The following is a 27693-nucleotide window of genomic DNA, read 5'->3' on the forward strand; positions in this document are numbered from 1 at the left end:
AATGAGAAGACAGATCCAGCTCCATAACCAGCGGTGGGGTGATTTGAGAAGCTGAGTATCCAGATGTTTAGAGACCCACGTGTTTTCAGAGATTAGTGGGAACTGTGGTAGATAAAATGGATCTCTTGTCCCAGGACAAGGCACAGATCTTCTCCTTTGAAGCATTGCGTTATTCTATAGATCTGAAAAAGTAAATTCATATGTAAATACATAACACATTCATATAAAAGGAGACCTGGTTGGTGGTCACAGACTATTGTAAATTTCATGTTGCCTTTAACTCTGCTCTAGAACATCAGTTGATCAAATTTCAAGACTTGCTCCATTGATTCTTGATCTTAGAGGTCCTGAATGAAGCTTTGTGACGTAAGTCACAGGGACAAAGACATAGTGGGATATTAAACAAGTATGTGTGTTTTTCTTGATAAGATTGCAGAGGTGAGCTAAATGGTCAAATTACTTTTCCTTTTGGTTGGGCTGTATATAAATTCTGCTTGGTAACCACAGTATTTTTTGCTGCCATCTGGCCCTGGCTGGTTTGGCTCAGTGGATAGAGGGCCAGCCTGCGGACCGGAGGGTCCCGGGTTCGATTCTGGTCAAGGGCACATGCCTGGGTTGCATTCTTGATCACCCATATGGGGCGTGTAGGAGGCAGCCAATCAATGATTCTCATCATTGACATTTCTATCTTTTTCTCCCTCCCCCTTCCTCTCTGAAATCAATAAAAAAAAATTTTAAAAAAAGCTAGGCGACAATGTGTGGTTTTGATTAATAATAATTGATTTAAAATTATGTTTGGTAAACAAATTTTCTCAAAACCTGAAGTCCATGATGAGGTTGTAATAATGAATGGGGAATTGGTAAAGAAACACAGGTAACAGAGAAGAGACTTATGGCCAACCAGTCTTTGATGAATAATTTTACCAGGAATTCTCAATCACTTTTGGATTACTCTAGTTTGTCTCTAAATACAAATTAGCACCTTCTTTATCCATTCATCTATTGATGGGCACTTAGATTACTTCCATAGCTTTGTTATCCTATATAACAAGAGAGGGACATGCTAATTAGCCTGGGTATGCTAATTAGCCATGACCGGATATACTAATTAGTCATGACCAGTATGCAAATTGACCATCACTCCAACACAATAAGAGAGGGATATGTTAATTAGCCCTGATATGCTAATTAGCCATGGATGGTATGAAAATTGACCATCATTCCAACACACAAAGATGGCCGCGCCCATTTGGTCAAAGATGGCCACCACAAGATGGCCTGCAGGAGAGGGCAGTTGGGGGGGACCCAGGCCTGCAGGGGAAAGCAGTTAGGGGTGACCGGGCCTGCAGGGGAGGGCAGTTGGGGGGGGACCAGGCCAGCAGGGGAGGGCAGTTGGAGGCGACCCAGCTGGCTGGGGAGGTCAGTTAGGGGCAATCGGGCAGTCAGGAGAGGGCAGTTAGGGGTAACCAGGCCGGCAGGGGAGGGCAGTTAGGATAAATCAGCCAGCAGGGGAGCAGTTAGGCATCAATCAGGCTGGCAGGACTATGGTTAGAGGGTGATCAGGCCAACAAGGGAGGGCAGTTGGGGGTGACTTGGCCTGCAGGGGTAGACAGTTAGGGGCAATAAGGCTGGCAGGAGAGTGGTTAGGGGCAATCAGGCAGGCAGGCAGGTGAACGTTTGGGAGCCAGCAGTTCTGGATTGTGATCAGGCCTAAATGGGCAGTCGGACATCCCTCGAGGGGTCCCAGATTGGAGAGGGTGCAGGCTTAGCTAAGGGACACACACACACACACACACACACACACCCATGCACAAATTTCGTGCACCAGGCCTCTAGTTGTAAATAATGCTGCGAAGAACATAGGCATGCATGTATCTTGAATGACCCAGGGTTACAGGAAATTACATATAGGAATTCACAAAGATGGAGTCTACCCTTGAAGAATGTGACTTCCACTGCCTGTGTCAATTGAAAAAAAAAAATGTGTGTGTAAGTGGACCTGTATATTCACACCCAAGTTGTTCAAGGGTCAACTGTGCTTCAAAGGGAATCACTTGTTTACAAATACGGAGATCCAGAAAAAAGCACTGTGCTAGGTACTGGGGAGAAAACTGGGAACGAGGCAGGTCCTGTGCTGTGATATTCTGCCTGCCCTCAGACCCATTCTCTGCCCTGCTCTTGCCCTTGGGGGCTGATTCCCCAGCAAACACTTGGCCTCCATGGTTTCTGGATTCTGACTCGGGGGAGTCAATGAGTCACCAGCAGAAGGTCAGAGGGCAGCAGGAGAGAGAGGTCAGGGTGTTTCTCCCCGTCTTCCTCATCGCCTGCCCTGACGTGGCAGTCACTGTTTCTTCTGCCCATGGCCACGGCTCCTGTCAGACAGCCCCTCTGCTATGGCACCAGCTCCTGCTACATTCTGGTAACTCTCTCTTGCCCTTGACCTTGAGACCTAGGGGCAAACACAGTTTCCCACTGAAGTGAGACCTCAGATACTTTCTCACTGCTGTTGGAGTGACTAACTGCTGACACCTCTAAAAAGCCCTTAATTAAAGTTTCCTCAACTAAACTCTCGTTTGACGAAGTCTACTGTTGTCTGCTAGGATCCTGCCTCATGTAGGTCCTGCCCTCATTTTGTTCACCAGGCAAGTCAAGAAGCTGTGAGCACTCGGGGTGAGATGAACTGTGATGAAAATCCTAGGTTCTGGCCTACTTGGTTAGAAGTTCACCAACATAAGGAACAACGGGAAGAATATAAAGTGGAAGTTATAACAACCACCAAAGCAAACACTTAGGGGTCACTGAACTAAACCATTCTTTCGGCTTATGTTTATTTATTTAGAACTATTACAGGTAAAGACTGGTGTAGGGGAATTGGAGAATTTAACCTGGGAGAATGAGATCAATTCAGTGGGATTGAAAACTAATAAAAGTAAATTAAGAATTAGCAGGAGTCACTGTAGGGTTGTAAATACTCTCCAATAATCCCTCAGTTCATGAAGTGGGTTGTCAGCTAGAGGCTGATTTACATACTGAGTAACAGAGCATTTCCTCTACATTTTCTCTCCTTCCTAAAGCATTTCTGGGTCGAGCAGGACAATTTGGGGGGATATACCCTGAGTAGGGTGCACAGCTGGCTCCGCACTGCAGGGTTAGGTGTCTCCCTCAACGACAAAACTTTCAGAGGTGGCTTCATTTTCCTCAACTCTACTGGGAACAGGAAACAAGGCAGCAGGAAAAGTGCCCCAAGGCGCATGCTGCAGGGAGCAGGACTCTCCTGCTGCCTTCACTATGAACTGGCTCATGACACTTTGGCCTAGCTAGATACTGCCACCTGCTGCCCTTTCTAAGTCCTGAAGAGGAACCCAGTCCTCCTGGATCAAGAGCCTTTCATTTATGCATTTACTTCAGAAACACTATTGGACATCTACTCTTGGTAGCCTCTCTGCCAGCAGCTGGAGATAGAGGACCTGACTCATGAAGGAACAATCACGTATGCAGAATACTACAGTGTAACCTGCCCCACACAATGGCAGCATGATGCCAGGGTACTGAGAGAGCAGAGGGCACTGAGGTCAGATGAGTAGTCTTCTGGGGAGTAAGACTAAAGTAAATCCTAATGGATAGGTAGGAATTTGCTAAAATAAGGGGGATTGATGGGAGAGGAATAGCAAGAGAGAAAGCAAGAAAGAAAATGAAACCTGAACATGGTGGGTGCAGGGGGAAGGCAAGCAATGTTCGATGGGAGGTCAGCTGGCCCATCACAAGGGGCCTTTGATTGATGGTCATATCCCGGAGACAAAGTGGAGCCCTTAAATGATTTTTTAACTTGAGTGACATGATCAGATTTGTCCCATGATGCCTCAGCTGGGGACTGTAGAGGAGCTCATTCGGAGGGAAACAGGGCAAGAGCAGGGTACATGGAACTTCCCAAAGTTCTGAAGGAGGGTAATAGGATAGAAAAACTTCTTAAGTACTGAGAATTTTCCAAAGAATACAGAAAATTAAGTTAGACACACAGACTATTTTTTTTTGGTGAGTAATGAATAAACTTAAAACTCAGTAAATCTAAATAGAAGAATATAATGATCCCCAAAGTGTTACGAAGCTTGTCTCCAATGAACGTTGAAGTACTTAAGTTCATGGTATTTAGATCCTGAATCCTGTCTAGGTTTTCAGGGCAAACAAGGCAGTGAAAGACAAATCCCCTTCTTCTTAAGGAAAGGGGACAATAAGAAAGATTCCTGCTCTGATGGAAAGGAGAAGACCGCAGCAACAAGCCTGACCCCTGAGCACAGAGTGCACCTGTGCTTGGCAGGAATCCATCCTTTCAAGGGGGGCCCATGTCTCTCACTCCCACATGAGCAGGGGCCCAGGCAGAGCTGGTCCACAGTGCACAGGGCATGCCCTGTCCACCCTACACACCCTGTCCATGCTGGCACCGTGAGGTGTCTGGCTCTGAGGCCTGAGGTGAAAGAAGGGGAGTTGGTGCTGCTTTCGACTTTGCTCTCAAAGGGCTTTTCTGCATTTTAAATAATAGAAGTAGAGAGTGCTGAATTTGCGCATTCTTGTGGATGGGCTTTAGGGATTTGGGTGAGTCATTTCAAAGCCATTCTACAATAGGCAGGGACATGTGCTAGATGGTTTTTGCAGAATTTGGACAGAAGATGTGGGAACAGGCCAGGGGAGAACATGCTAGCAGGGAAGAGGGAGAGGGAATTGACCGATTCATATTTAGGAGAAAAAATCTACAGGCCTTGATGATGCGTTAGATGTGGAGGCTGGTGCAGGGGAAGGAATCCAGTGTGATGCTCAGCTTTCTAGTTTGAGTGGATGGTGGGGCCACAAACTAAAATGGAGAACCCAGGAGGCAGACCAGCTCTGGAGGCAATGAAGGGTTCAGTTCAGTCATGTTAGTGTGAGTCACCTATGGAGCATCCAGGTGATTATTTCCAGGAGTTGTGGACTTAATCCAAGTGGGTAAGATCAAAATGCTAACCTATTCTTAGGGCAAAGTAGTAAGGCATGGACTCTGGGATATTTCCATTGTGTATATTTTGAAAAGGAGAAAAATGTTTTTGGATAAAGGTAGAGAAACCTCCTATTAGTGGTCTCCTAAGTGAGGTGGGGAGACATCACGCAATGATTAGGTGTTTTCCTTTTAGGGACTCCTACCTTTTCTATAAGCATTGCCTCAGGCACAGAAACCAAAGGAACACGCCGGACCTCCTCTATGAAAATCAGTCTGGTAGCCAAAGGCTAATGGAGCCTTTGAAATAAGCCTTCAGTTTTAGGATACATATCCATTTCTCCATTTTACCCTTTCTAAAATTAGAGGAAATAATTTGGACAAAATGAGACATTTCCCGTGGTTAAATCACTTAATAAAGCAACTGAAGAAAAGAGGTGAGACTTAACACATCTTTAAAAAGATAAACTTGTGGTAATGGGGAAACTGGGTTTTAAAAAATACCATGCTTTAATGATAGTTTTGTAATGTTTCTGATGGACAATTGACCAAAATAGATTGGAATTCTGCAAAACCAAGCATCCTAGAAGCAGGTGGGGATGAAATAGGGTCTCCTAATAGTGCTAGAGCTGAAGAGCTAGAACCTCTTTCTCCTTCTGAGATAATCCTTGATCAAGCTGACTGACATGAGGGTTTCTCTTGATTTCAGCCAAGCATTTTCTTGGAACCCAGTGGCTTCCTGGCAAGAGCACATTTCGATGTTTCTCATTTGCCAGAATGAAAACTCTAGCAAGGGTCTCCTATTTTACAAAAATAAATTGTAAGTGCTTTGGCACTTTTTATTCCTAGAGAGATTCTCCTCAGTCTTCTTTTCCAAAGTAAAGAGAAATCAAGTTTACAAAGATCTCAAGATGGTCCATTTTAATTAGAACCTTTGAAAGTTAGAGCTAGATGGGGCCTCAGGAAACAGATACTGAGAGTTTTAAACACATGCCTTTCAAGTCAGGCCACCACATCATGCTTTGAATAAAGTTGTAATCTACAACTAGAGTTCAATATTTGCACTTCATGGGTGTTTTTCTGTGGGAAACTTTGTTTACCAAGAGCTTTGTTGAATGAATAGCACTACATTTGAGGCATGTCAGATAGTTATGTAATCATATGATTCTTTGCCAAAACTTGCCTTGAAATTTACAAAATGCTAGCTAAGTGAGAACACTGTTTTGTCCAAATGTGCAATTGCAAATTCAAGTAAACAGTATTTTTAATTAAATTATTGACTAGAACTTTAAGAAGTGTAATTCATTCACAGAAGATAAAAACAAATAAAATGTGTAATGAAATGTTGGACTAATAGGAAGAACAGTCCCCAAGAACATGTCATGGTACCTCAGTCATTTCTTTGGCTAACGTGATGATGTATTGTGTGAGGGATACAACCAGGAATATGCAATTCTCTTAATTCAATCAGTAAGTCAGCTAAGAATGCTTACATCCTGTCCATTGGACACACAGTGTTCTACTTGGTACTGTTTTTAAGAGAGAACTTGGAGCAGAGTCCCTATCTTCTGAAACGTCACATGTAGAATGGGTTGAACTCTCTGGGAAGCATCGGTCACTTCTCTGTAGCCTGTGGGGCGACTGACAATGTCAGAGAGAAGCGAAAAGAACCATGGAACCTAAGGCTGGTTGCCTGGGGCAATGGGATTTTCACTTTCCTCCCTGAAGGAAATCCAACTCTATGAGGAACAAAAAGATGGACAAGTGTATGTGCACAAAGGAGGTAAATACTATAAACAAGTCTATGAGGCCGCAGTTAGCTAGTTGTTACCGAGGAGTACGCAGAATCCTAGTAAAGAGGAGTGAGAAACAAGAAAGGAAATGCTGGTGGAAGGAACTTCTGCAGACTGGAGTTGAGGTTGCAGGGAAGGAGCCTTCCTGGGAAAGCTCTACAGTGTTTTTCTTCCTCTGGGTGGCAATCATCTCATATCGGTTTTGGTGATAACCAAGCATGTTCTTTTCTGGACGAGTGTCTGAGCAAGCTGACCACTGAGAGAAATAAACATACAAAAATGTCCATAAGAAATTAGTACTCTTCAGTTTCATGAAACTAAACAATTGTATTAGCATTTTGAGGCAAATATGCTGGCCTTTTTACAATTCCCGGTAGGAGATGGTCAGCTTTTCCAAATTACTGGCCTTTGGGCGTGTGGTTCCTTCAACTGGGAGAATCTTGCCCCTCTCTTCACTGGTCTGCTCCAGCTCATCCTTCCAACGTGAGCTTGAATTGACCTCCGCATGGCCTTCCAAGTCACCTTAGAGAAAGATGAAACTTAGGTGGTTCCATGGTGTAATGGTTAGCACTCTGGACTCTGAAAGATGAAACTCCTTTCCTTTTGTCTCCTTTTTTCTCTAACATGATACTTTGGTCCTTGCTTCAGTGAACACATCATACATTTAAGTGGTATTTTTATACATTTCTTTACTATCTGATTAAATGTGTCTCTCAGAACACTGTATGCTCTATAAGGACAGAGACAGTCTCAGTTTGATTCACTGTGAGCTACGTGTTTACCTAACTCAGAGATTGGTACAAAGTGGGAGCAGGGAGAAAATGCTGAATAGATGAATACTCATTTAAGAGATTAAATTCTAGATTATTTTTAAACAAGAAGGTGAGCATTTCATTTAACATTCCTCTAGCTATTTCTTGCTTATTTATCCTTTGATTTAATACCCAAGAGCACAGTTTGACATTGCTTCATGGCTTCATTGACTAAGAATGAAAGATCAATTTCCTGATCTTTCCTTAGAATCAGTGTTTGCAGATGATTTGAAAAACTGTTTGTAGGCAGGTTTCCCTGGCAAGATGGTTGAAGTTCTTTCTGTTTACTATTTGGCCACAACAAGCTCAGAAGTGAGAAATGATTCCATGAAGTTTCACAATAAATATTAAATATGTAAAACTGTGACATGTGTAACATTTATAAAAACGGGATTTATAGGAAGTTCTAGGCATAAAGTGGAGTTCATTTCAAAAACAGGAATCTCAGAATATTAATGTTAATTCCTTCTTCGATTTATTTCTTTTGATGTAACTATATTTATATATATATGTTTAGATATCCTATTTTTTAAATTTGAGATAAGAGACACAAACATTAATCATTCTACATATTTTTGTAGTTAATAATTTTTTTTGTGGGGCAGTTTTTCTGTCATTAATTAGATTGTAGGGTCTGAACTATACATATTGCTAATGGATAGGCGAAATGTCTCTCGATTCTTAGGTGGAGATTTTACATATATAATTTATTAATATATGTATGATATATAGTATATATTTATAAACTATGACTATTTATAAATGCTTTGAGATTGCCATAGCTAAACTTAGCTGTTATTGAAGGTACTTTACAAAGGAATTCTATATACTTTCAGGTATTTGATCTCTTCAAAAAATAAACCTAGAGTAAACCTAAATTAACAAACTGGTAAAGGAAAAATAACTTTTACTCATTGTGTTCAAGCCAGTTTTCATTGGGAAATATTTATTATGCAAAATGGCTCATAAAAATTACCTGGACATTTTACAATCAACCAAGGCAGGACTGCCCACACTATCTTACATTCTTCTATCAAAATTCCCAATTTCTGTTATATCTATCTTTTTCTTATAAACTATTTCATGAGTTTTCAGTTGCTTTAATACTTTATCTATAGCCAATAAGAGTTCAATAATTAATGAAACCGTCCTCTTTAAACAAAATATATTGCCACAAAAGATTTTGTAAAATACTTAAATTTGAGGAATTTTTAATGTCATATATAGATAGAATTGCCAGTGCAGTTGTACCAAACTGAAAATATTTTTTTGTTAAAAGGGGTCATTGCTAAGTAAACAGATATTAAAGGATTTATAATTCCACTTTATTGAACCAAACATTAAAATATATATTACAATTTGATTCTATCAGCATTTTGATATTTAAGTAGCATTATGAAAGGTATGAATTCTGAAATATTTATATAGGCTGGCAAATAGTTTCATGTGTACTGGTAGTATGATTTCTCAGATTCACCTAGTTATATAATGATGATTCATAAAGTTAATCATTAAAGAACTTCCCTAGTTCTTTCCTAATCTAATCAACTTGTGCCAAGCAAAGAATTGACTTTAAAACCAAATTCAAGTTACTTCATAACAATTTTTAAAATTTACATTGAAATCAAAAAAGGAATGTTTGTAATATGTTTAAGAAAATCCACAAAATGAGTATTACTTTAGGAAATACATATGTCATCTTTCCATGCTAAATCTGCTCTAAGTGGTGGCAGTTGGTTAAAACCCTTTTTTAAAAATTTGTATTCCAACTTAAAAATGCAAGCATGCTTTTTCAAAATATATCATTACAGCCTTGGAAAATGTAAATATTAAATGTTAATATTGTTGACCCAAGCCCCCTACTAATTCCCAGGTGCCAATCAGACTTTAAATATGTATTTCATAGGGATTGTGTGTCTTCACCAAGTCCTTGGCTGTTTGTCTGTCTGCAGCAGGCCCACGACTCACAGAGGGGAGAGTAGAAGGGAAGCCAGGTCTCCATCACACAGCACAGACTCCTGCCACTTAGAACGTCAGGACAGTTCGGATGCTGAAATGTAAAATGATCATCTTTAGTGATTTGTGCCCATACCTTCCAAACAAGAACAGTTTAAGCAATTACCCTTCCTATCTGTTATAGGAAACTTAGGTAAACTCTGTTGTTGGAAATCCTTCCAGGCTTGAGGTCCATACCAGTGAATTTTCCTTCTCCTGAGTCTCTGATAAGCACATCCGCAGCAGGCTGACAAGGAAAGGGACTTTCTGGCTGAAGAGAAGACATGAAGAAGCCTATGAAAGGTGATGCGTGGTGCTTAGACTTCTGGACGCCTGGAGACTGTGGCAGTAGGTGAGACCTACTCCCTCACTTTATTCCCACGGCCTGGCACTGAGGGTAGAGCAGGTGCTAAGTCCTTAACTGTGGAATGACCGCGTACATTAGTAAATGAACAGCAAATGCTTTCAAAACTACGCAAAGGCATTGCCATTTTGGGCAACTTGAGTTTTAGCAGCGTAGTGAGGGCCTGACCACTATGGGAAAATACAGGAAGGCAGGAGACCTGTTTCCACGCTACTGTGTTAACATGCCCAGGGGAGAGATGGCTGGACTGAACTAGGTAATGCTCTGGACGATGAGAGGGAGGTGAGCTAGAGGAGACCCTGGGGTTGCATCGCTGGGGCTCAGAATCTGTTTGCATGTGGTGGACAACGGTGAGGCAGTCAAAGGTGATGCTCTGCTGCTAGTCTGTAAAAGCAGAAAGGGGGCACTGCTTGCTGAGGTGAGAGGTACTGGTGGAAGAATTATCTGGGGTGAAGTTAATGCAAGTGGGACGCAAGTGCGGCCACGCAGGAAGTAGATGGAAATGAAGAGCTTGGGTTTAGAAAACTCAACTTGTGATATTGGAAGCAAAATTCCTGAGAGCAGAATTTATGTTTCAAACTGGCCATATTAAGCTACTTGTTTTGCTTAACTGAGTGAAGATTGTTCTGACCGTTTAGCCCATTGTATCCTTGCTTAAAAGCAGTTTGAATGTATGTTCATAATACAATGACCTGGTGGTCTAGACCAGATGTAGAGACACCAGACAACATTGGAAACACACTCAAGGGAAAACTTAAGTGAGAATTTGGATCTCAGGTTAACGTACTTTTGCTAATGAAACCCAAGTCCTTGGAACACAGTGGATGTTCAATAAGTATGTAGAGACCCAGTGAGTGAAATGTCATTTCATCTAGTAGACAGGCTCCCTGATTGCTGTTCCAAGCATCCATGAGCAGACATTGTAGTGACGTTTGTGTGAATTTTTCCTATTCTACCTCTAACCTTGCCCAGCCCTCAGAAGTAACAACAATAGTGACAAGAACACACATGTTTGGCCCTGGCCGGGTGTCTCAGTTGGTTGGAGAGTTGTCCTGTACACCACAAGGTTGTGGGTTTGATCTCCAGATTGGGGCATGTTCAGGAGGCAGCTGATCAATGATTCTCTCTCATCATTGATGTTTCTATCTCTCTCCCTCTCCCTTCCTCTCTGAAATCAATAAAAATGTTTTTAAAAATCTATGAAAACATATTCTTGTGTGAGGATTAAAAGGAACACCCATGTGTGCCTGGAGCCTGCCAGCTCTGTGGGATGAATCCGGGGTGTGGTGAAAAGAGCACAGGCTTTCATTGAGCTTGCATCCTGGTGCTGCCCCTAAAGGTCTGGCAAGTTATTTGCGTCTCACAACCTTAGTTTGTTCAACTGAAGATTGTTATCATATCTCACCTGCAAGTATCTGAAGAAAGCACATTTGAAAAAGCACTTTGAAAAGTGTAAAGCAAGAAAATGTAGCATTTCTTGAACAAGCTAGCATCTTTATGATGAAATAAAGATAGCCAAGATGAAACCAATCCAGTATAGAAAAACAAAAGCCCAGAGGATTTTTAAAAATTTAGTGCAGGACAATGACATACAAAGTCTACAAAAAAGCAATCAGCCATATCGTTTCTTACTAGCTTAAAAAATCAGAAATAAAATATGAAAGAAACTGGTATATTTATAAATATTGAATTGTTAAGGTAGCCTGTGGAGTAGAGATGAGATCACCATAAAACAAAACAAAACAAAACAAAAAACAAGTACCTTTTCCCTGAATAGAGCAGTTCGAATCCTTCTTGGATTTTTTTAAAAGGTAAAACATGGGTTATCAACTGGTCCAGGTCAAATTTCTTTGCCAGGAAATCATTCACTATTTTTGGAACATCATCTCTGCTTTTCCAACCTGTAAATAAGCACACATTTTCTCTTTAGACTTAACTAAATAATATTTATATTTTATTATATTTGTATCTTGTCTCTTCTGCATTTTTACCTTTTCCTATATTGAAGTACTCTCAACTGCACACCAATAAGATATTCTCCCAAAGGCCAACCCCTCTCCCCCCCATACAAACCTTTCATGACCCCACATCTCCTTCTAGCTGCCCCATATCTCTGTTCCTTTTATAGATTTTTTTTTTTTTACTTTACAGAAAAATGCATCTCTAGTTCATTGTTTCCAGTTCCACTGCCTGTCCTGTCACTATCTCTTGAGCTCTCTTGTCACTCAGCTCTCTGCTGTTCAGCTCTTGTCGAGGTCACCCTGACACACACAATGTTCAATGCGAGGAAAGCTTGTTCTCTTTCCACAGCATCATCTGGGGCACGACCATGAGAGGCTGCTTTGCATAAAGGCAGTTCTTTAGAGCTGGCTTCTTAGGGGAAATAAGACGTGAACTGAAGAACAAACACTAAGAGATATTGACTTTGACCATTTGTGCCAAGTGGTGAGATTACAGATTACACAGGAATATTAGAAGTAAAATTCAATTATTCAGTAAATATCTATTGGGTATACCCCAGTGCCAGGCACCAGGCAGGGACTATAGCAAAGCAAAACATATGAGGTCCCTGATCCCAAGAAGCATGGGAAGCCTCTCATTTTACTGCCGAGAGACTGACCATCAAGAGGCAAATGCAGAGGACGTCATCCAGTGACAGCAGGAGGAGAAAGACAGAGTAAGGGGCCATAGGCAGTGCTAGAGGGACAGGCAAGGTGGGAGCAGGAGGGACTGCTATTTCATGAAGCTCAGGGAAGGCCTGCCTGTTAAGTGACATTCATACAAAAACGTGAGGGCAATGAGCTGGGCAGGAATCTAGGGAAGGAGTATTTCAGGGAGAAGGCAGAGTAAGTGCAAAAGCGTTGAGGAGAGTTGGCAAGTGAGAACAGCGAGGAGGCCAGTGGCTGGAGCAGAGTGAGAACAGAATAGTAGCAGCTGGGGACGGGGGACCAGATCACATGGCACCTTCTGGCCATTGCATGTTTGGGGATTTTATTCTGGATTTTATTATATAGTCACAGTCTGGTTGCTCTGTGGGAATGTTCTATATAGGGGACAAGGGCCAGGGCAGGGAGACCATTTAACAATGCTGAGAGTTGATGATGGTGGCTTGGACAAGTGATGTTGAGAAATGGTCAGGCCCTGGGTATACTTTGAAGATAGAGCCAACAGGATTTGCTGAAACATTCATTGCATGAAAGAAAGAGTATAATGCAAGGTTTGGGGCCTGATCAACAGGAATGATGGAGCCATCTTTTACTGAGATGGGAAGGCTGTAGGAGGAGTAGGTTGGGGGTTAGGGCAGAGGTGGTGGCATCAGGAGTGGTTTGGGGTAGGTTAAGTTTGCATGTCTATCAAATATCAAAGTAGATATGTCAGGTAGGCAATTGGAGCTCACTTGGGGGTCTAGGCTGAAGATATAAAGTGAAAGCCATGAGACCAGAGGGAATTACCTTGGAAGAACATGGAAATAAGGAAAGGATCTGAGGACAGACACCAAAGTTGGAGATCTGACGATGTGGAGGCTCCAGCAAATATTCCTGGAAGGAGTGACTACTGAGCTAGGATGCCGGGGTCCAACCCCAGCAGGTCCAGGGGTCCCCAAAGGTGTGGATGGAGTCGGCGAAGAAGGAAGGACACGGAGACAGTGTTCAGTTGATCAGCAGCCTAGCCAGGATCTCCAGCCAGGATCTCCAGCCAAGTTCTGGTCTGGATCTCCAGAGAGGTTCTGCTGTTTATTGTCTTGTTACATCCGTATTTATCCCAGTTGATTTTAATCCTGTCAATTTCTATTACAAAGGTTAGGGCGTTTCTTATCTCCATTCCAGGGAGTAAAGATTATGTAGCTTAAGCATGATTGTTTGTAGTGATTAACTACCCGCCTGGCACTTAGTTAAGGAGTTTCATCCCCTCCCTGACTTCAGGGAAAAATTCCTACCTGGGGAAACAACCTTTCTCGGAGAGGTGACCTTGGTTAAAACACACAGCGCTAAGGGGAGCAAACATATTAAGAACAGTATGCTATATACGCCAGGTCCCTTGAAACATATGCTGTGCAGATGTTTCTTTCCTGCAGCGACTGTGTCAAGCAGCAAGGATGGACCGGCTTCCGGCACTAGGAGGAGAAGAAACAGAATAAGAACAACAAACAAAATAATATCTAGGAGCCAAGTGAACAGAGAATTTGAGGAAAAGGGAGACATCAGCTGTATAAAATCCTGCTGATAGTTTATATACAACCAGGAGTGAGAATTTATCATTGTCTCTGTCAGACATTTTGGTATGAATCTCAATTGTCCCAATAAAATGAAACAATCCATATTTGTTTGTTTGTTTTGGCTTTGGGTTCAGAAGTTTTTTGCTGATGCAATCGTGGATTGAACAAAGTCTATTTTTTATACGTGTTCTTGCATATACTGAGAATAATGGATATAATCAGCACTTCCTATCCGATAAAGCATTCCCATAGAAAGATCACTGGTGCCTCTCATTGAGGCCTTTGAGGAACTTGATTTGAAAATGTTACTGCTAAAAATGTGCCCAAGAATATTAGCCTTAAATCAGGTGAGAAGTGGGCCTTGTTTTGTATCATTGTGGTCACAGTCTCATGTTAGGTCACTTCATACCCATCCTTGGAACAAAGACCTTAAAGGGAGATCTGATGAGACAATAGGCTTCTATCACTTACCCAAGGAACAGAATTCAAGTCCTCCTGAGTCAGAGGCTCCACCATCCTTACCTCCAAAAATGCATCCCTTCCATGTGCGTCCAGTGAAGAGCAGCATAGGGTCGTAGGTGAGCATCTTGGCTGATGGAGGAGCACCTACCACCACGCTGGTCCCATAGTTCATGTGGCAGGATGCGAGGGCATCAATCTAAGTTTAAAATGAAGAAGGCTATTTGTTTCTTATGTTTCACAGTATCTTATGGGCTCATAAGTGCCCTACATACTCTCACAGTTCTAGTAGATGGAACTTGGGAACAGCCACAGTTCAAGTTCCCAAGTCATGATGCTAAATTAGGCCCACATGACTTTTATTTTTGTTTGTGTTTAAAAATTCTCAACACAACTCTTGTCTTAATTTTGTCTTTCATACATTTGCCCTCTAAGGCAGAAAGCAGAAATTACTGTGATTGATGCTCATGACATTTTCAGTGTGTCATGGATCACAAAGCACAGTGGGAAATTCCTGTGTTATTTTCAGACCAATATCACCATTTCAGATAAGCCTTGGAAAATTATTTGAACTAAACTAACTCGAATTAACTATACTAAGTGAATTAACTTATTTTTAAATTTAGTGTCAAAGTAAATAAAATGTGAGATAAAGAAGTTTTTGTGGGTTTTTTTGGTGGCATCTCTGAAATTAACTCCACTTTTCTGGTCATTCACCCATCGGGTTTTTCATTAATAGTTTTTTGAATAGATGCTAGATTGTAGCAATGGATGTTGGCATTTTTCAGAGATCAGTGTTGATAAAGGTACCATCTGAAAATCAATAGGCCCTAACAGTATGTCCAATAGTCTATGTTGCCTCTGTAAACATACAATCTAAAATGATATTTGTTACTGTGGGATAATTCTAAGTGCCCTAGGAAAAGAATGTGATAAACAATGGTAAATTAAAGACTAGTTATTCATAAATTTCCAAAATATTCAAGTGAATTAAATGTACTACTCAATCATGAGCAAGATTGGCTTTGTCTTACATTTCGGAATCTCCTCAGCCTGCCCAAGCTGGGGCTTTGTTAGCCAGGAGCTTGGCACCTGTTTCTACATGGAGGGCTGGTGCTGCGGGCTGCCACAATGGAGCCATGTTTGAGAAAGTTGAAGGCTCCTATTTTAAGAAAATTTAGATCGGAGAAAACTAATCTCAGGTGTAAAGAGTGAGAGTTGGATACATTCTGGATTTGGAGGAAGAGACTGCCAAATTTGGAAAAGTCAATTTCCTCCCTGGATCTCCTCATCTCTCCTCAGGGAGTCACTTTGTGCTATTTGGCTTGCTAAAGTATAAGCAATGGGCTTGCCTTTGCCAATAAATTTACATATGCAAACAAGGAAGAGAAGGCAGAAATTTGTTTAGATGATTGACTACCTTGCACTCCCGTTACATGAGAGTGGTGTGGTGTGATACTTAACTTTAGTCACGCAGACCTGCTCATAAGCTTTTGACTTTTAAGCAAGGTTGTTTCACATCAGCAGCTTTTGCCTAATACGTACTTCAATAGTTGTTTGTTAATAAAGCCATAGAAAATTACTTTTACCTTTATGATCAAATAGCTTACATGTTATGTGGTTCCCCTAATCTTGGCTCTTACCATTGTGTCAAGACGCCCAATAACTTCAAAACTGTAACCCACAGTGTTGCCTGTCATTTCTGACAGCACTTCACTGATAGGCTTAGTAGAGTCCTTGGGGCTGATGCAGTCAGTGGCTCCTACAGCCTTTGCCTTCTCAAATTTGTCTTTGTTGAGGTCAATTCCAATGATCCTGGATGCACCAGCCGACTTACAGCCCATGATGACTGAAAGGCCAACTCCTCCCAGGCCAAAGACAGCACAGGTGGAACCAGGGGTGACCTGTGGAGAGAAAAGTTCATGCAAGTGTTAGAGGTGGGATAAAACAAGTTAAATCTGTAAAGTATTTGCAACATTAGGAACACAAAATTCAGAGGCTGTTAGGATTGGATTACTTATTCTGTTGGTAATGCCACAAAGAGGATTAGAAACAGAAGGTCTGAGAACAGAAAAGGAACAAAAACAGTATTTGCCAAGTAAATAAAAATCTACACTAATAAAAGACAAAGATGCTAATTGACCATAACTTCGCTATGCCCAAGCCATGTCCACCAGCCAATCAGAGCAACTATATGCAAATTAACCCAACCAAGATGGCGGCTGCCAGCCACGGAGCTGGAGCAAGCAGGAGGCTTGGTTGCTCCAGCAATGGAGGAAGCCAAGCTTCATGCCTGCTCTGACTGGCTGTGGCCTTCACAAAAGGCAACAAAGTTTCCATTACAGAAGCTAAATAAATCCCAATACCTACTTCCAGCCAGCCTCCACTGGGAGCTTGGGTGACTGGGGGCTGTGGCCAGCCTGCAAACAGCCATCAGCCCCTCACCCAGGCTGGCCAGGAACCCCAGCAGGGACCCCTACCCTGAAGGGGCTGTGGCCACCCTGCAAACAGCCATCAGCCCCTCACCCAGACTGGCCAGGGACCCCAGCAGGACCCTCCACCCTGAAGGGGCTGTGGCCAGCCTGCAAACAGCCATCAGCCCCTCACCCAGGCTAGCGATACCCTCTTGCGGTGAGGGTCCTCGCTGGGGGGCTTGGCCAGCCTGCAAACAGCCTTCAGCCACTCACCCAGTCTGTCCAGGCACTGCAGCAGGACCCCCCCCTTGCTGAAGGGGGTGTGGCCAGCCTGAAAACGGCCCTCAGCCCCTCACCCAGGCTGGCCAGGCACCCCAGTGGGACCCCCACCCTGATCTGGGACATCCTTCAAGGCAAACCAGCCGGCCCCCACCCATGCACCAGGCCTCTATCCTATATAATAAAAGGATAATAAGCAAATTGACCCTAACAGCAGAGCAACTGGGAATCACTGGTCACTATGACACAAATTGAACACCAGGGGGCAGACACTCAATGCAGGAGCTGCCTTCTGGGGTCAGTGTGCTCCCACAGGGGGAGCTCTGTTCAGCCACAAGCCAGGCTGCCAGCTACCAGTACAGCAGTGGTTGTGGGAGCCTCTCCCGCCTCCTCAGCCATGCTAAGGATGTCAGACTGCAGCTAGGCCTGCTCCCCGCTGGCAAGTGGACATCTCCCGAGGGCTCCTGGGCTGCCAGAGGGATGTCTGACTGCCAGCTTAGGCCCAATCCCCCAGGGAGTGGGCCTAAGCCAGCAGGTGGTCATTCCTCGAGGGGTCCCAGACAGCGAGAGGGCACAGGCCGGGCTGAGGGACCCTCCCGAGTGCACAAATTTTTGTGCACTGGGCCTCTAGTCCTTTATAAAAGGGTACATCATATAAAAGACTTTTGTTATGGGAGTTTTTAACCTCATCTAATCTCATAACAGGATTAAATAAGCTCTAAGGTCTCCATTATCTCTTCTCCACAAAGCTATGCTAAATCTGTTTAAGATTTTGGTCTGACTAGCATTTACTTAATAACCATAAGTCTGAGTCATTTTAAAATAAATTGGGTGTGTTTTTTTTTATCAAAGTTAAACCTCCATGTTTCTTTTTATTAAGTATATTTTATTAATTTCAGAGAGGAAAGGAGAAGGAGAGATGGAAACATCAATGATGAAAGAGAATCATTGATCAACTGCCTCCTGAACACCCCCCTACTGGGGATCAAGCCCTCAACAATGCAACAAGAGCATGTATCCTTGGGCAGAATCAAACCCGGTACCCTTCAGTCTGCAGGCCGATGCTCTAGCCACTGAGCAAAACCTGCTAGGGCACCAAGCCTCCTTGTTTCAATAGATGATCTATGTGTTGTTCTGGGTAGAGGGGACAATCTAAAGTTAGCAGAAACGAAGGCTCTTATCAAGTCAAAGAATCAGAGGCAGATGAGAGGAGGTTCAAGAAACTATCACTCTACAGATGGGTGACTGAGTTCTAGGGAGAATTGCTTAGAGGTACAGCTCCTTAGTGATTAAAAATATCACCCTTCATAGCCACCATAGTCTAATGCTCACTAGAGTTTAAATAAGGAAGTACTATAGTGCATAAAGGAGACTCGTTCCATACCTTCCTGGAGCTTATCATCTAATAAGTACCACTAAAGATATGAGACTTTGAGATTTGGGACACACACTATTAATGAAGCAGCCATGTTCCCTTGAATAATGGAAGAAGTTTCTCTTCATTGGAGTAGACAGAAAAACAAGAAGTTCTCTGAGCAAGAGTGATAGGAAACAACTACAGGAGGATTTGGAAGATGAATGTTCCAGACAATCAGAATAGCATGTGTAAATGCCTCCATGCAGGAACAGCTCAGCAGGCGTCAGGATGCTAAAAGAGGCAGGTGTGGCTGGCTCACAGTGGGTAAGATGAGATTGTTCCAAGTATAAAAATTACTGAAGGATTTTGTGGCAAAACTAATGTGTTCCAATTTATGTTGTATGAAATTACTCCAGCTTATCAATGGAGATTTATTTGAGATGGTTAAAAAGAGTAATAAAGACAACAGAAGGGAGGCCATTGCATCTGTCCAGTCAAAAATAATGATGATAGTCCACTGAAGAAAATGGAGATATTTATAATATACCCTGTATGTAAAGTTAACAGGACTTGCTGTTGGGATTCATCTAAGGTGGTGGAGAGGGAAGATAAAGAATGAAGAAAATTGGAGTGGGCAAAATATGTTTGAGGGGCAGGGAGTAAGAAAATTAATAATTCCATTGTATACCTATTCAGTTGGAAATGCCTGTGAGACATACAAATGGAGATGTCTGGGAGGGAGTTGGAAAAAAGAATTTGGAGAGAGTTTAAGTTACAGATTTGAACTCAATGAACATATATAGTTTTTTAAAGACTTTTGGAGTTGATAGCATACCACATTATTGTTTGTGGAATGGCTGTCCTATTACAAATTATTACATGTTATTCTACTTACTTCTTGCGCTCATTAAGAGTAAAATAAATTTAGTCCAAATAAGCATTCTTAAAAAATCATTCATATGCCAAAAAAAGACAATAAGCCAGAATTTTATTTTGTTGTTGTTGTAGAAAAAAAACCCAACAACCCTCATTCATGTTTTCATTTTATATACCAGCTATTATGGATTGAATTGTGTTCCCTCCAAATTCATGTACTGAAGTCTTAATCCCAGTTCCTCAGAATGTGATCTTATTTGGAGAGAGGGTCTTTGCAGAGGTAACCAAGTTAAAGCAAGCTCATTAGGGCGGGCCCTAATCGAATATGGCTTGTATCCTTCTGAAAAGGGGAAATTTGGACACAAAGACTGTTATAGCTGACAGGTGCTGGGAAGAGACACAGTGAGAAGAGCCAAGGAGAGCTGCCTGGAACAGATCCCCACTCACAGCCCTCAGAGAAAACCAGTCCTGCCAGCACCTTGGTTCTAGTCTCCAGAATGTGAGACAATAAATTCTGGCTTAGGACAGCCAGTCGGTGGTACTTTGCTATGACAGCCCTAGCACACTAACAAACCAGCATTGGTACCTATTTTGTGAAAGAAAAAGGATGTGTTTCCGAATCTGAATTTTAAAATTTAGAAATAAACCTGAAGGAAATGTCGAGGAAACACAATTAAATCTAGGTATTTTATTTTCACTTGTTTAGAAGTAAAATGTCTAATCTGAATTTTTCACTTTTCCTCCAGTTGATTTGGCATTGTGTAGAAACAGCCTGCATATAATATGTTTTCAAAAGCCTTTAGGATTCCAAAAAATCATTAAAAAAGCAAAAAGGAAGAAACTAACCCATCCTGCTTCTTACCTTGCCAGTTTTAATCGCAGCCCCATATCCCGTGGAAAACCCACATCCAATTAAACAGACTTTCTCAGGAGGAGCTGCGTCATCAATCTTAGCAACAGAGAATTCATCCACCACTGTGTACTCAGTAAACGTACTGGTGTTCATGAAGTGGTAGACCGGTTTGCCCTTGCATGAAAATCTGGTAGTGCCATCATCTAGTACTCCACGACCGGTAATGCTATTTGACACATCAAATACACAGGTCAGTTAATTCAATACAAAACTTAGCACTGGAACAATTTAAATGGCATAAGAGTAAAAATGTCCAAAACCTACTCGCTCTTAATGCAAAGGTTTCCATCTGGGTTGCGACAAGCATTGCATTCTCTACATTGAGGCATAAAGAGGGGGATGACCTTGTCACCTAGAGGGAAATCACCATGATATAAGATGTTGGTTATTAACATTAAAATATGAAATAAACAATTGTGAATTGGGCCCATGCCACATACAAGAATTTCTTAAAAGTATTCTAAAATGTATAAGCAGCAGAAGGTTTGCTTGCTAAAGGTCGAGACTGCCAAATTAAACTTCACTCAGTGTCATCCAATTCTCCCTGTATCCTTTTATCCTCCTAAATTATGTCAAGGCTGTCTCTGCTAATCCCTAGTTGTGCTGTTTCCTTTGCTAGGATAATAAGACCCTACTTATCTCAAACTTGTGACGTGTTATCTGCACACCTGGTTTCACTGTAGTGACTCCTTCTCCAATGCTCTCCACAAGGCCAGTTGCTTCATGTCCCACAATCACTGGAAACCTGGACACCATTAGTCCTTTAATCACATGGTCATCTGTGCGACAGATTCCTGTGGCCAAAATCTGTGCTCAAAGACAAGAACATTGCACCAATCAGCACACTGGTCACTTCACAGTTGGGAGGACATCTACCTCAATCTTGAAAAGATTATAATTGTTTATTCAGTTTGATTGCCAAATATAATAGTGTTGACTCATAGAAGATTCTGAGCTTAATACCAACCATCAGACATGATCCCGCTCATCAAGGGATTGATTTACAATATTGCTGCCTCTGACCCTACTTTGAATCTCAATGTCTGTCTATAGCAAATTAGTGCTCTTGTGAGATATGCAGATGTTACCATGTGACCAGCACAAAAGTAGATTCTTATAGCCAGGCCCTCTTAGGACCTATTAATGAAGGGTGATGGGAATGGCATGCATGAAGGTAAGTGAGGAGCAAAATCTTACTAGAGTGTATAAGTAATAGAAGATCAAAGAACGACTGGCAGCAACATCTACTCAACAACCTGGTGTCCAAACCAATGCTTAGGCTGTGAACAAAGGAACAGGGAACACTCCAGGAAGCTATTGTTTCTCCAGACACAAGTGAATTTCTCATTCTTTGGGAAAAGTAATCTCAATACTATCTGACTTCCAAAAAATTTTAAAATAAATCATTAGTTGTGATTACTAACCATTTTTAAAAATCAGAATCATGTCAATAAAAATTCAACAAGTAAAAGTTTTTATAGAGCAGATTAGTAGTGCTGTTTTTAATGAATAATTGCCATTAATTTCACAACCAGCATGACAAGACCCTTAACAATAAACAAGAACCACTAAGAAAAATAATGTATAAAATTTGAGAAACACCTCTTTATTCAAGAATCCAACTTCAAATAACGATATATTCAAGATAGTTGGGGTAGCATTTTAGGCTTATGTATTCTAAGGCTCCTTACCTTGATACGAACTTCTTTAGCCTTTGGTGGGGCAACTTCTATTTCCTCAATGGAAAAAGGTTTATTCGGTTCCCATAACACGGCTGCTTTGCATTTAATAACCTAAGAAATTGGTGAGAATTAAAATGGGTCTTAATTATGTCTGTACATATGCATATTCCACACAAAAATTTTTTAAAAAATGAATAAAAGATTTTATTTGACATTCTAATTTGACCAGGATTATTTTCATTAAAACTAGAATTGTAATCATTAGAAATCATCTTGTGTGCTTTGATATATGAGAAATGTAACCTGAATGATTGATCCATAGTCACATGAGAAGCAGGGCTGAACTAGACCTGGACAGCCTTTCCAGCCCTTTGTGGGGGTTTTTTAGTGAAACATAATATTTCACTAAATTAGGTTCTTGTACTACAACTTCAAACTAACAAAGCTGTCATCTTTGTATCACTTATCCACAAGGGAAAATTTATAAAACAGATAATGCTGCTGATTTTTCTGTAAGAATTTAAGCTAGTATTTAATTGCTGTATAATCATGTAACAATGGGGAGGAAATTAGAAAATTAGCATGGTTAGAGATGAAGAGAACCACAAATGTCATGAAGTATATAGAATGAGTTCCTGGGTGACTCAACCTGTCAGTTTGTATCTCTGTGTCCCTTTTTTATACCTAGCCCAGTTTTTGCATCTAATTGGGTCTTAAATGCTTAAAGCAGAAAATTACAGAAGTAAATATTTTTGATGCATCCAGTGCTTAATCAAAATTAAAAGAAAAGCAGGAAGAGATACATCCACTCCTATTACTGCTGCCCTCCTACATAATATACTCACATTTAAATATACATGCAAAGGAGGTAAGGAGGAAAATACAATAAGTTAATAAATATATAGTGCAGTAATTGTTCTCCTCAGTTATAAACAGGTTTTTATGTTTATAAAAATGATAAAATATTCTATTTTAAGTCCGTAATAACTTTTTATTTAATGAGAATACCCAGTATAGTAGAAGGGGAGGCAAAATAGGCAATTCATTATCCTATATAATAAAATGGTAATATGCAAATTGACTAAATGGCAGAATGACCAGTCACATGATGCACACTGACCACCAGGGGGCAGACACTCAGCGCAGGAGTTGCCCCCTGTTGGTCAGTGTGCTCCCACAGTGGGAGTGAGGTTCAGCCAGAAGCCCTGAGCCGGGCTCACAGCTGGAGAGCACAGCAGCAGTGGCGGGACCCTCTCCCACTTCCATGGCAGCGCTAAGGATATCCCCCGAGGGCTCCCAGACTGAGAGGGCGCAGGCCTGGCTGAGGGACTCCACCCCCCACCCCCTCCGCAAGTGCATGAATTTGGTGCACTGGGCCTCTAGTTAGAAAATAATTTGTAAGTACACATCAGGATACTAAAATTTTTTTCTTGTAGATGGTAACATTTAAAAAAAGTTTTCATTGATTTTTAGGGAGAGAGGGAGAGGGATAGAGATAGAAACACTGATGAGAGAGAAACATTATTGATCAGCTGTCTCTTGCACACCCCCTACTGGGGATTGAGTCTACAACCTGGGCATGTGCTCTGACCAGGAATCAAACTCATGACCTCTTGGTTCCTGGGTCAATGCTCAACTGCTGAGCTACACTGTCCTGGCATAGATGGTAACATTTTATTTTTTTGGCAACTATATTGAGATATCTTTGACAAATAAAAATTAAATATATTTAAGGACTATAACTTGATATTATATGTATCATCACAATCAAGCTAAATAACTTATCCATCATCTCTAGATAGTTAGTAGAGTGTGTGTGTGTGTGTGTGTGTGTGTGTGTGTGAGTGTGTATGTGTTAAGAAGATTTAAGATCTATCCTTTTAGAAAATTTCAAGTATTTAATGGAATATTGTTAACTTATCATCGCCACGCTGTACATTACATCTCCAGATCTCGTTCATCTTGCATAACTAAAACTTCATACCCTACTTAAGAGTATCTTGATCTTAGACACAGAGAGCAGACTGGTGAACCGCAGAGGGCAGGAGGATTGGGGAACTGGATGAAAGAAGTAAAGGGATTAAGAAGTACAAATTGGTAGTTACAAAGCAGTTATAGGGATATACAGTACAGCATAGGAGATATAGTCAGTAATGCTGTGATGACTGTGTATGGTGCCAGGTGGGGACTGGCAGTGTTGGGGTAACACTTTGTGAGGTTTGTGATTGTCTGGCCACTGTGCTGTACACCTCAAACAAACATGGAATAATGTTGAAGGTAGACTGTAGTTAAAAAAAAAAAAAGGAAACAATAGATTCCTCAATAGAATCCTTTCAAGCTGCTGCCCCAGAGCTGGAGCTCAGATGGAGTGAATAAGGGTAAGTCTGTGCTCCTGGCCCTTTTAAAGGAAAATCTGGGATTGCCACAGCCTCCTTGTTAATCAGCCAAAATCCCAGCTTGTTTTTACAGCCCAAAGTTATGGGAACTTCTCTTCCCAGCTCTGGAACCCTGGGCTGGGGCAAGGTGTGGGGCTGGGACCCCTTGCTCCTCAAGGAAGGCTTCCTCAGCCAAGATATTCCTCCCAATTAAAACAGTCACACATGGGTGTTGGACCAGCCTGTTCCTCACCTCCAGCCCTCCTATCAGTCTAGATGTGCTTTCTTCTTTAATTTTCTGGTTGTAAAACTACTATTCAGCCAGATTTCAGGAAGCTCTGAATGATGTTATTTTGTATTTTAGTTGTAATTTTGATGTGGTTGTGGGAGGCTGCGAGTACCTGTGTTTACCTATGCCACTATCTTGGTTCTCTAGGGCGATTATTGCTATGGGCCAGATTGTGTTACCCAACATTCATATGCTGAAGTCCTGACCCCAAGTACCTCAGAATGTCTCTGTAATTGGAAATAGAGTAGTTACAAAGCAGTTATAGGGATATACAGTACAGCATAGGAGATATAGTCAGTAATGCTGTGATGACTGTGTATGGTGGCAGGTGGGGACTGGCAGTGTTGGGGTAACACTTTGTGAGGTTTGTGATTGTCTGGCCACTGTGCTGTACTCCTCAAACAAACATGGAATAATGTTGAAGGTAGACTGTAGTTAAAAAAAAAAAAAAGGAAACAATAGATTATAGATTCCTCAATAGAATCCTTTCAGGCTGCTGCCCCAGAGCTGGAGCTCAGATGGAGTGAATAAGGGTAAGTCTGTGCTCCTGGCCCTTTTAAAGGAAAATCTGGGATTGCCACAACCTCCTTGTTAATCAGCCACAATCCTAGCTTGTTTTTACAGCCCAAAGTTATGGGAACTTCTCTTCCCAGCTCTGGAACCCTGGGCTGGGGCAAGGTGTGGGGCTGGGACCCCTTGCTCCTCAAGGAGGTAATTAAGTTAAAATAATGTTATTAGAATGGGCCTTCATCTAATAGGACCAGTGTCTGCATAAGGACACAGACATATGCAGAGAGAAGACCATGGGGAAACAGAAAGAAGATGGCCATTTACAAGATCAGGGGAGGGGCTCAGAGGAAACCAACCTTGCTGACACCTTGATCTCAGACTTCTAGTTTGCAGAACTGTGAGAAACTACATTTCTGCTGTGTAAGTCACCCAGTCTGTGGTCCTTTGCTATGGCAGCCTGAGCAAACTAAACATTTATTACTAGAGGCCCGATGCACAAAATTCATGCAAGGGGCTCAGCCCTCGCAGCCGCAGTGGCTGCCTCGGCTCTCACAGCTTGGGCTTCGTCCAGAAGGTCATCCGGAAGGTCATCCGGAAGGTCATCTGCTGTTCGGCCATCAGGTTTAATTAGCATATGATGCTTTTATTATTAGAGATAACCAAGGGAAAAACAATCCCCAATGTAAAGGGAGCCCTTGCTCTCATGAGCTATACTGAAACACTGGAGCAACTTGGAACATATATAACCCCTATGCAAACCACACTATTACATAACCATCTCTATCTCAAAATTACACAGCTTCTCTACTAAATTATCTTAAATTATACACTGTATTATTAATTATAATTAGGAAGTGCTGCCTTAAGCCTACTGAGTTCTCCAGCATTGGAAATGTTCTAACAATGACTAGATATCCATTTTATGGAGGTGGCATAACTAGAACTTGAGCATTTGTTGGTTGGATGGAGTTAGAGATTGTAAAGATACCTTCCAACCATAAAATGTATTAGAGTCGCTAGCTTCTATAGTGCAAAATTAATTCCCCAATTAATTTAGTTTTTGTTGGGTTACTGACCCAAATTAGAATGCTTTCATTCTACTTCAATTCAATTTCAGGATCAATGATTTCTAATTTTAACAACATATGGCATCCTCACTTGTCACATTACCCAGACTTCAAAGACATCTTCATTTTTTGGAGCCTTAAGTCAGGCTAAAGGCAAAGTTACTTAAATAAAAACAATCAAATGAATAAAACAAAGAAAAGCACCTAATGCTATAAGCAATCATCTATCTTTTAAAGCAGTGGTTCTCAAAATTCTGGCCCTTTAAATACAGTTCTTCATGTTGTGACCCCCAACCATAAAATTATTTTCGTTGCTACTTAATAACTGTAATTTTGCTACTGTTATGAATCGTAATGTAAATATCTGATAGGCAGGATGGTCTTAGGCGACCCACAGGTTGAGAACTACTGATTTAATGCAAGGAACTGTACTGACCAATTTGTAAATGAGAAAATGCCAAAGCTGTTTCTAAAGTTATTGTCAATTCATTTTTTTAAAGAATAAATATACTTTACTATAATGTATTCCTGTTTATAAGGATTTTTAAAAAGTTATATTGTGATTAAAACTATATCCTTAACAAATCTTAAAAGCATGATACTTTGATGTCTACTCTGCATTCCAGAATTAGCATTTTTCCATGATTAACAGCAGGAAAACCTTTCCTAACATCTGGGAATGAGCCCTGGTCTCCCACGGAAACAGAGCTGAATGCCGCATGTAAATGAGACGATGGAAAGTCCCTTTATGGAAATATTTTGCTTCCAAGAGCAAATGCCTAACTATCCTAAAATTAAGTTATTAATGTTGTCAGTATAAACCACTTTAAACAGTATAAACCACAGTAAAAACAGTATAAACCATTTCTCCATTTTCCATCAATGTCTTACTAAGAAACCTTCCATATATTGTTTTATCTCATTTTTATTGGCACATTGATCTGCCTCCCCCCCCCTTCCCCCCGTGTCTCCTCCCAGGCATCTAATTCCTCAAGAAATATCCCAAATAATTACTTTTAAGTGTTCAAGTTCTAAAAATCAAGCCCACATTATTACAACAAGATCATGAGGATACAGAAATGTTCTTACTTTTCCAACAGTGCTCATCCTGCCTTCCCCCTGGTTCTGTATTTCAGTCAACAGACTGTTTCTCACTGATGTTTGGCTCACTCTGCTGTAAATAACAGCATCTTGTACCCTCGGATAAATAGTCCAGCTCAAATCCACCTGCAGCAATATGACTCACGAAAACTTTCCAAAGGTCCATGCAGCCCCACCCTTTGCAGAGCAAGTCATGAAAATAAATACAGTGACTTTTGAGCAAAC

General features: G+C 41.4%; 1 protein-coding gene across 3 annotated transcripts; it reads right to left on the minus strand.

The window, feature by feature from the left end:
- LOC118671722 (all-trans-retinol dehydrogenase [NAD(+)] ADH7) lies at positions 1-27570 on the minus strand. Of its 3 annotated transcripts, XR_004972834.1 has the most exons (11): positions 27457-27570; positions 22136-22237; positions 21113-21251; positions 20709-20796; positions 20394-20610; positions 16249-16509; positions 14669-14804; positions 11693-11831; positions 9540-9621; positions 6460-7281; positions 1-182 (listed from the first exon to the last, which is right to left on the minus strand). XR_004972834.1 is itself a non-coding variant. In XM_036340437.1 (9 exons), exons 1-9 carry the CDS (start codon positions 27472-27474, stop codon positions 9597-9599), a joined length of 1125 nt encoding a protein of 374 aa, XP_036196330.1. In that variant the 5' UTR covers positions 27475-27570; the 3' UTR covers positions 8415-9596. The 3 variants fall into 3 exon arrangements, 1 of the variants encoding a protein (XP_036196330.1); XR_004972833.1 differs by lacking the exon at positions 1-182 and having other exon boundaries at positions 1802-7281; XM_036340437.1 differs by lacking the exons at positions 1-182; positions 6460-7281 and having other exon boundaries at positions 8415-9621.
- Between the last annotated feature and the right edge of the window lie 123 nt (positions 27571-27693).

Source organism: Myotis myotis, unplaced genomic scaffold, assembly GCF_014108235.1.
Source record: "Myotis myotis isolate mMyoMyo1 unplaced genomic scaffold, mMyoMyo1.p scaffold_m19_p_1, whole genome shotgun sequence".
Classification (NCBI taxonomy): Eukaryota; Metazoa; Chordata; class Mammalia; order Chiroptera; family Vespertilionidae; genus Myotis; species Myotis myotis.